General features: G+C 47.0%; 1 protein-coding gene across 2 annotated transcripts in view; it reads right to left on the bottom strand.

Moving 5' to 3' along the window:
• The window catches only part of LOC138735833 (deoxynucleoside triphosphate triphosphohydrolase SAMHD1-like), a 28,061-nt gene that overhangs the window by 11,208 nt on the left and 7,980 nt on the right, over nt 1-8,873 (bottom strand). For both annotated transcript variants that reach the window (XM_069884324.1, XM_069884323.1), the window contains exons 6-11: nt 8,365-8,435; nt 7,989-8,162; nt 7,303-7,403; nt 5,976-6,084; nt 3,411-3,502; nt 1,019-1,134 (exon numbers count right to left, since the gene is read on the bottom strand). In XM_069884324.1, coding sequence (XP_069740425.1) covers nt 1,019-1,134; nt 3,411-3,502; nt 5,976-6,084; nt 7,303-7,403; nt 7,989-8,162; nt 8,365-8,435 — 663 coding nt within the window. The remainder of the gene's footprint in view (nt 1-1,018; nt 1,135-3,410; nt 3,503-5,975; nt 6,085-7,302; nt 7,404-7,988; nt 8,163-8,364; nt 8,436-8,873) is intronic.

Genomic DNA, 8,873 nt, shown 5'->3' with positions numbered 1-8,873 from the left:
GGTAAAGATATACACCAAAGTTTCGGGCCTCAGCCCTTCAAGGCACAAGTAAAAAGCAGGCAGGTGCCCAACTTAAAAGAATGGGGAGGGAAAAAAAAGTACAAAAGGGGAAAAATGAGGTTGGATGCCATGAAGGGGGGATAACTGGCAGTGATGAAGGAAACAATGAGGTTGGAGCCTTAGTTTTTCACTGAAACTAATTATATCCTTTAAATGTCTTGAGCAGTGATGCACAGCTCACTTAGGGAGGTGGAAACAGCAAAGCAGGATGCTTAAATGGGAAATGGATTGGCGGTTGAGGGACAGCATTTTGGAGGGCAATGAGAGATGAGGAATGACACGAAGATTCCACAGAGAGTCACCTCCAACTCGAAAGGGCAAAAGGCCTCCCTTCCTGCAGTAAGGACTCCACACTCTTGCGGAAGTACAGCAAAACCCCCGTATTCTGGAATTCAAGCAACCAGCAAAAAAAATTGCAGAAAATAAAGATAAAAAGTTGCTTTGCCAATCCACACAAATCACAATCTCAAGCAACCAGATAATTCACTTATCCGGCATCTACCAATTCCCATAGGGGTGTTACTGTACTTGGGATGACGATGAAAAGAATTTCTTGCAAAATGCTGCAGGTTGTGGAGATGTTGAGGCACTACAAAAGAGAGAATCTATATGAAAAGCAGAAAGGTGGAAGGGTAATGGGGAAAAGCAGTGGCAGAGGTGAGATGAATGGTCATTTTTTTTTTAAAACCCCACAAGGTAGAGGAGTCTCAATTTGGAGTGCTTGACGAGAGTGGGGTAAGATTGGAGGGATTAAAGGAACATTTATTTTCATGTAGATTCAATAAAAAAGGACAAATTTATAAATGAAAAGGAGACAGGTAAAGAGCGGGGCAGAGGGATTTATTGAAGGCCCCTAGGAAAGGTAGCAAGGGTAAAATGGGCTGAACAGCCTCCTCTGGTGTGGTGTTTTTCCAGGGGCTGAAAAGGAAATCAGGGTTGAAGTGGACAACATGTTCACCTGTGAGCTTCGTGTAAGCCTCCATGTCATCAATGGCCGTGGAGATTGTGTACATCTTCCCACCTGTACCACTGATCTGAACGTGCTGATCTGCCAGCACCATTGCCTCCGTGATCCTGAGGGAGTAAACATGGTCATAGAGGTGTGCAACACAGAAACAGGCCCTTCAGCCCATGAGGAGCCTGCCTACCACCATGTAGCCAGATGGAAAATGTTGAGTTATAGCATCTGGTCCCTCAGCACCATGGCTTAAAGTTTAAAATCAGACGTACAACAAAGTACCCCGCCACCCAATTAAACTAAAACCCTGGTATATTTTGATGGGGTGGGGGAGGGGGACACATGGGAAGAATGTACAAACTCCTTATAGACAGCGTGGGATTCAAACCCAGATTGTTGATGCTGTAACAACATTGTGCTAAACACAACCAGTGGTTCTCACACTTTTTTCCTACTTGAACACTACAAAGTTAACCCTTACTGATCGCAGAGCCCCTATGCTATCGGTGCTCTGTGGTTAGTAAAGGATTACTTAAGGTGGTACGAGTGGATAAAAGGTTGAGAACCACTGCGCTGCACTTACTCTGCTGCCTTTGCTTACTCAGAGATTTCTCACATCCTTCACCACCCCCTTGGTTTACTCCACTCTCCCCTTAAACCCGCCCCTAAACCTATGCCCTCCAGTTTTAGGCACCTTGCTATGGCGGAAAATCTATGGCCTTCATAATTCTGAATGCCTCTGAAAGGATTCCATTCCCCCTTCCCCCACCCAGAAGTACTCTGTCCCAGGGGCCATCCTGGTGAGTCTCCTCTGCACCCTCTCTAGTGCAGTCAAGTCCATCCCATGGTGTATTGACCAGAACTTCAGCAATGACCCAGATAATTTGATAAAAGTTGAATCACAACCTCCTCGAGTGCCCAACCAAGAAGGCTGCAGAAAGTGGCAAACCTATTCAGGTCTACCACCAGCACCATCCTCCCATCCCTTGAAGGACTCCAGGTGGCAGCCAACATCATAATGGATTCCCCTTCACCCTGGTCACAACCTCTTTGTGTAGTTACGCAGGGAGAATTCAAAATTAGAATGGATCCAGATAGGGTAAATACACACAGGCTTTTTCCACTGAAGTTGGGTGAGACGAGGACAAGAAGACGTGGGTTTCAATTTTTTTTTTTTAATTTAGACATAGCACGGTATCAGGCCCTTTCAGCCCATGAGCCTGTGGCACCCAATTAACCCACAACGCCAGTATGTTTTTGAACAGGAGGAGGAAACCGAAGCACCCGGGGAAAACCCATTCAGACACAGGGAGAGCGTACAAAGTCCTTCCAGACAGTGCAGGATTCAAACCACAGTCCCATTTGCTGCAACAGCGTTACACAAACTGCTACACAAACCGTGCCGTCTTATCCATGCTAAACACACTACCCTATTAAGGGAAACCTTTAAGGGGAACTTCTTCACTCAGTGGGAGGTGAGAGTGTGGAACAAGCTGCCAGTGGAGTTGAGCTCGATTCTAACATTTAAGAGCAAGTTGGTTCAGTACATGGATGGTTGGGGTACGGAGGACTCTATATCGGGCACAGGTCAGTTGGAGTAGTCAGATTGAATATTTCGGCACATACTGGTTGGGTTGAAGGGCACGTTTCTGTGCTGTAGTTCCGTATTCACAGCTGCATTTAGTTGGGAAAAAATTGAATAGAGCAGACAAGAGTAGTTTATGGTTAGGGTTCGAGTGATTGGGGTGGGGGGGGGGGGTCATAAGACCATAAGATATAGGAGAAGAAGCAGCCCATCTAGTCTGCTCCCCCATTACATCATGAGCTGATCCATTCTCCCATTCCCCTACCTTCTCCCCCAAACCTTTGATATCCTGACTATTCGGATACCTGTCAATCTCAACCTTAAATACCCCTAACAATCTGGTCTCCACAGCTGCCCGTGGCAGCAAATCCCAGAGGTTCGGGCTGAAGAAATTTCTCCGCATCGGTTCTAAACGGGTACCCTTCAATCCTGAAGTTATGTCCCCTGGTCCTCAACTCTCCCAACGTGGGAAACAACTTGACAACATCTACTCTGCACTTTCAAATCCCTTTGCATCTCTGCATTTTGAATTTTTTCCCATCCAAATAATAGTTGGCCCGATTATTCCTTTGACCGAAGTGCCACTTCTTTGCCCATTCTCCTAAACTATCCAAGTCTCTGCAGCCTCCCTGTTTCTTCCTCATGACCTGCCCCTCCCACCTATCAATTGCCAATCAGTTTCCAAAGGGTGACTCTTGGATTCATCCAACAACATTTAGAGACTGGAATTGGGGGTCCGATGGGCAGTAAGGGGACAGCGAGAGAAAACACTCAGCAGCTGAGGCACAGCCATACAGGAATACTCACATGCATCCAATTATGTTGCCCACTCTGTGTTGATAGGCCCTGCGATGCAAAGTAGCACGTGTGTGAAACATGTTGTACAGGTCACCAACCTCCTGCAGGAGAAGATGGAAAACAAGAGGTCACTTCTTCTGGAGCCGATTCTGTCACTACAACGGTGTGGGCATTGAAGAATACCTCAACAGAAAGATGCCAACTCTTCTGCACATCGAAGGATACTAATCTTCATTTACTCGCCAGAAGCTAGTACAACCAATATCCTGAAACCAGTCTTAAGACAACCCGTTCACTGCTCTGAACTTATTGCCCCTCCTTGCAATTTAACATGGACAGCAGTTAGCACAATGCTCTTATAGCATCACCAATTCGGGATGGATTACGGCACTGTCTGTAGGGAGTTTGTATGTTCTCTCCCTGTCTGCATGGGTTCCCTCTGGGTGCTCCAGTTTCCTCCCAACCTCCAAATATAAGGGGCTGTAGGTTACCATGCTGTATTTCTGAATTTAAAAATTTAAATAGCATTCCCATCTTTAACTTTAATTCCCAAAAATAAATGCACGACTTCCAAAAGACCAAAATGTTCTGATCGAGTTCCTTCCGTCTCTTCCTGACCAACGAACCTAACATTGTGCTATGCAACAAAAAAAAGGTATCCTTGAGAATCAAATCTCCAGATTCAAGGACAATTTCTTTCCTGTTATCAGAAACTTGAACAAACTCCCCATTAGTACAAGATGATGCCCTTGGAGAAGTCGATGTTAACATCAGCCGGTTGGAGAGTACCCAGACAGATTATTAGGTGTTGCTCCTCCAATTTACAGGTGGCCTTAGTTTGACGATGCACAAGGCCTCAGACAGAAACATCAGCGTGGGAGCGGGGAGCCTAATTGAAATAGTCCGGCTTGCTCTGATCAACGATAAAGATCTCCCAGTGCCCAACCATTTCTTTCTCTTTGTGATATAAAGGACACCGTTTGACCTGCTGAGTTTCTCCAGCATCGTGTTTGAACACACACAACTGTGCTACAAGACTGGAGCATTCAGGTTTTCAGCAACTTACAATGAATCAGCTGGCTTTGCACATGCATAGGCCCAGAAGCAGGTCACTTCAGCTAACAGACTGGAGCTCAGTCCAGAAGCTTGGTCAATATCCAGCATAAATTTAATCAGAATAACAGACAAGCATGGTGAGGTTAGGAAAGGCATCAATAAGACTGAAAGACTGCAGAGACCATTTACAAGAAAGCTGCCAGAACTTTAAGAACTGAGTTCGAAGGAAAAGTTGAATAAGTTAGGACCATTAGCTCACCAACACTCTCTCAGGGCAACAATAACCACATAATAAAAATAAGTGCAATGTCTACAAATTATACCCTATGTTTACTTCAATATAAAGGAATTCTGAGTATTTGACTACAGTCAGAAATGGACCTTGAGTGGAGAGTTGGCAAAGAGCGAATTCCACACCTGGAGCCATTTATTCATGGAGGGACATGGGCAGATATACAGGCAAATTCAGACAGGCAATAGCCAGCATGGACGAGTTAGGCCAAAGGGCCCGTTTCTACATTGTACATCTCTTTGATTCAGGCTTCAGGCCACATGGGCTTTGGAAATCAAGCAGGGCTTTTCCACCCCCTAAAACATGATCCCACCAACAGACATCATCCCCTCTCCACCTTCCATAGGACCTCACTCTCCACAACACTCTCCACAACACCCTCCCCCACTCATCCCTTCCCACCAATCACCCCCATGGTTCCTACCCACCCCTGTCACCTAAGGAAGTGCTACATTTTCACTTCTTCCTTCTCCACTATTTAGGGCCCCAAACAGCCCTTTCCAGAGAGTCAACACTTCACCTGCAAACCCACGGGGTGTCATTTGGTGCATCAGGTGCTGCCAAAGGGGAGTTCTGAGGGGACTGGACGCAGACTGGGGAAAGTTGCTTAGTTGAGTACCTACGTTTTGTTTGCTGCAATGGCAAGGATCTCCAGTGGAGTGCCACTTTAATTCCATTGACATGTCTGTCCACGACCTCGTGAACTACCTCGTTGAGGCCACATGCAAATTGGAACAAACAAGTCTCCAACTAGATGGCATCATATTGACCTCCAATTTCCACTAACCCCACCCACTTCATTTCTTTTCTTGTCCCAATTTTTATCCTACCCCTCCCCCACCTCACTCGCCCCCATCTCTCAGATTCCTTTTCTTTTCCCATCTATCACCCACACCTTCCTTCCAGCTCCCTACCCCATTTCCCCTCCTCCAATCAGAGGGCATTCTTCTCAGCCGTCTGCCCCTATCCTCAATCTTTTTCTTTCCCATCCCACACGCATGCACCTGTCCCCCGTACATCCGTGTTCCCCCTGCAGCACCCCCACCTTCGAATTCAGCCCTTTGCCCGAACTTCGGCATCCCTCAAGATGGCACAGGCCCGAAACGTCGACTGCCTGTTTCTTTCCAAGGATGCTGCCGACCTGCTGAGATTCCCACAGCACTTCTGTGTGCTGTTCTGTTCAATACAAACCTAAAAGGCTCCTCCGCACCTCACAAGCCTCTCACCTTCTCTCGAGTGCAGATGTGCTTGGTTTTGCCAACATCACAAACCCGAGCAAACCTGAGGAAGCGTTCAAAGTCAAAGTTGTTCCGGATTCCCAGGTGGTGGCAGTCCCTTCAGAAGCAAGAGAAGATGCATCAGTTGCACTTCAGGGTTAACGCAGCCACACGTTCTACTGAACATTCACACGGATAGAGCCCCACGGCTGGGGTCAGATCATGGGCTCACATCTTAACTTTTTAAATCCCCAGTCAAGAAAACAAATGCTTCTTAATTTCACTTCCAAGAGACAAAGGGCTAATTGGATTATGGCTTCCCCCGCCCCAGTTCCAGATAAATTAATTTTGGAGCAACACACAAATGTTGTGGGCAGCACATTTAGCTCAAAGCTATTACAACACCAATGACCCAGGTTCAAATCCAGCTCTGTCTGTGAGGAGTTTCCACATTCTCCCCATGTCTGCGTGGGATTACTCCAGGTGCTCCAGTTTCCTCCCACCTCCAAAACTCATGGGGACTGTAGGTTAATTCATGTATGTAGGGGCATGGCTTGTGGGCCGGAAGGGAGTGTTACTGTGCTGTATGTCGAAATGTTAAAAATTAGAATATTTACAGGAGAAACTCAGGTCATGCAGCATTCATAGGAAGGGTCATCGATGTTTCAAAATATTGGTTACCCTTTGCTTCCTATCGAAGCTGCTTGACCTGCTGAGTTTCTCCAGCATATTTGCATATTGCTCTCGACCCCAGCAGGTACAAACTCCTTGCTTAACTCGAGCTAAGAAGTGATAGAGAGAGGGAGCAGATGGATGAGAAAGATGTTCTGAGTGGAGGAAGGGAAGGGAAGGGAAGGGGAGGCGCTGGGAAGCTGGAGGAAGATGTATGGCAATTGGCATACAGCCTTCAGCCTGAATCCCTGATAAATGGCTCAGGCCCAAAGCGCTGACTGCCTATCTGTGGATGCTGCATGACCTGCTGAGTTCCTCTCTGTGTTGTTCCAGTTGTCCACCCACTTGCTTAATCCAAGTTTGGTTTAAATTAATTTTCCCTTGTTGCAGTGAAGCTGCCACTGAGAAGAGTCACAGACCAGCAATGCTATTAAAGAACCAGCAACTGGGGCTTGAATCCTGTGCTGTCTGCATTGCATTAGATTCCAGTTTCCTTCCACTGTTCAAAACATACTAAGGTTATAGGTCAATTGGGTGTAATTGGACAGCACAGGCTTGTTTGCCAGAAGTGCCTGTTACCGTGCTCTATGTCTAAATTTTTTTTTTTATTAAATTTAAAGCAAAATCAGGGAATGCCATGGAGTAAGACTCTAGAGAGGCTCACCTGGCAAAGTAATCCCACTTGTCGACGTCAATTCCAGTTCGCTTGTTGGCAACGATTTCATACAGAAAGCCTTTCTCCTTGGGTCGACCTTTGTACGGCCACTGAAAGGATGAAGTGACAGTTAGAGGGCAAGTGCCACAGAGTGAAGACCAGCATCCATCACAGCCTTTCCCCTCACCCCTTTCAACATCAACCGCCGCAGCACATAGACCCACACTAGAACCATCAGGTCACCTCACACAGGATGATCCTACCACACACCACAGGGCCAACACAAGATGTAGGACCGCTCCCAACAGATTTCATCTCCTCTCCATTCAGACATTGAGAAGAAACCTATCTCCATGGCAGGGATGCTGAAGACTGGAGGGGGGGGGGGAATGGAAACCAAGGAGGACATTTTTCATCCTACCCGAGGGGTGTGTAAGAGCCAGAGACTCCCCCAACATAGACTGGCATCTGAATCACTACAGCAAGAAGGCCAAGCACCTTTATGTAAAAAGGTATTGATGATGGTTACATGGTTGACATGGAAAAGATGGGCCAAAGGGCCTTCTTGTTCCTGCATGACACAGCAGCCATTCTAGTCACAGTGCCCCACTGGTCACCTGACACTTATCCAGCTAATCAGAAAGGGTGATCACCTGATTGGACAGCCAGCGTCTCTTTCACATGGCACCACTCACCTCCAAGTCTTTAGGGAGACCATCTTCTCCATCACTCCTTGCTGCTGGGCCTCGGATCTGTTCCTTTATAAACACCAGGTCTTCCGGCAGCATCAGGCCATAATTCCGCAGCACACCTTCCAGCCCATTGGAAGAGATCAAGTGCTCGAACATGGTTAACGAAGAATCCTCATGCTGCATCATATCAGAAGGAACTTGGTCGTTATTCTATGCAAATTAATTACCGGAAGAGCCCCCACAACATTCCATTCACTGGAATTCTGCAGTCCCATAGACTTCCTCAAAGGTAACGCCCCCTGTCGATGGACGCCCGGCCCCCAACCCACTGCCCATCTCCATTAACACGCCTTCACACAGAGAAACCAGAGAGCATTACCTTCCATTTCAAATCTTTCCGGGTCAGAGGGATAAACTTTCCATCAAACAGGTGGGAAAACGGTCCATGTCCTGGGAAACAAAAAGGGTCAGCAAAGGTGGAAAGACAACACACACTCCAGATCACAACTCATCAGGGAGGCAGGGGTTTCGGGATCACAGCACCGCGCAGGCGTTTAGCAAAGCAACTCTGCCCATCCAAGCCAACCAGCTCTGAGGGGAATACGAAAGGTGCCCTAGATGCTTGGCTGAGTGCATTCCCTCTGATTCATTCCAATTTACAGGGACTATGTTCCAGGAAGGGTACACCAGCTCGCCCTGCAGAAACGCAATTGACTCGACTGCTTTAATTCTTGTTGGATTAGATGGTGCTCAGAGATAACACAGGCATGGCCCATGAGAAGGCTCTGACTGTTATTGGGGGAGGAGAGAGTTCATGCCAAAGGTTAACCATTAGTCACCATTGAGGAGCTCAAAACTGGTCGAGTTTAAATGCATCAATGACCAAAA

The sequence above is a fragment of the Narcine bancroftii genome, chromosome 6 (genome assembly GCF_036971445.1).
Source record: "Narcine bancroftii isolate sNarBan1 chromosome 6, sNarBan1.hap1, whole genome shotgun sequence".
In the NCBI taxonomy this organism is placed as follows: Eukaryota; Metazoa; Chordata; class Chondrichthyes; order Torpediniformes; family Narcinidae; genus Narcine; species Narcine bancroftii.
The sequence above is the reverse complement of the archived record's forward strand: the minus strand, read 5'-3'. Positions and strand labels throughout refer to the sequence as shown.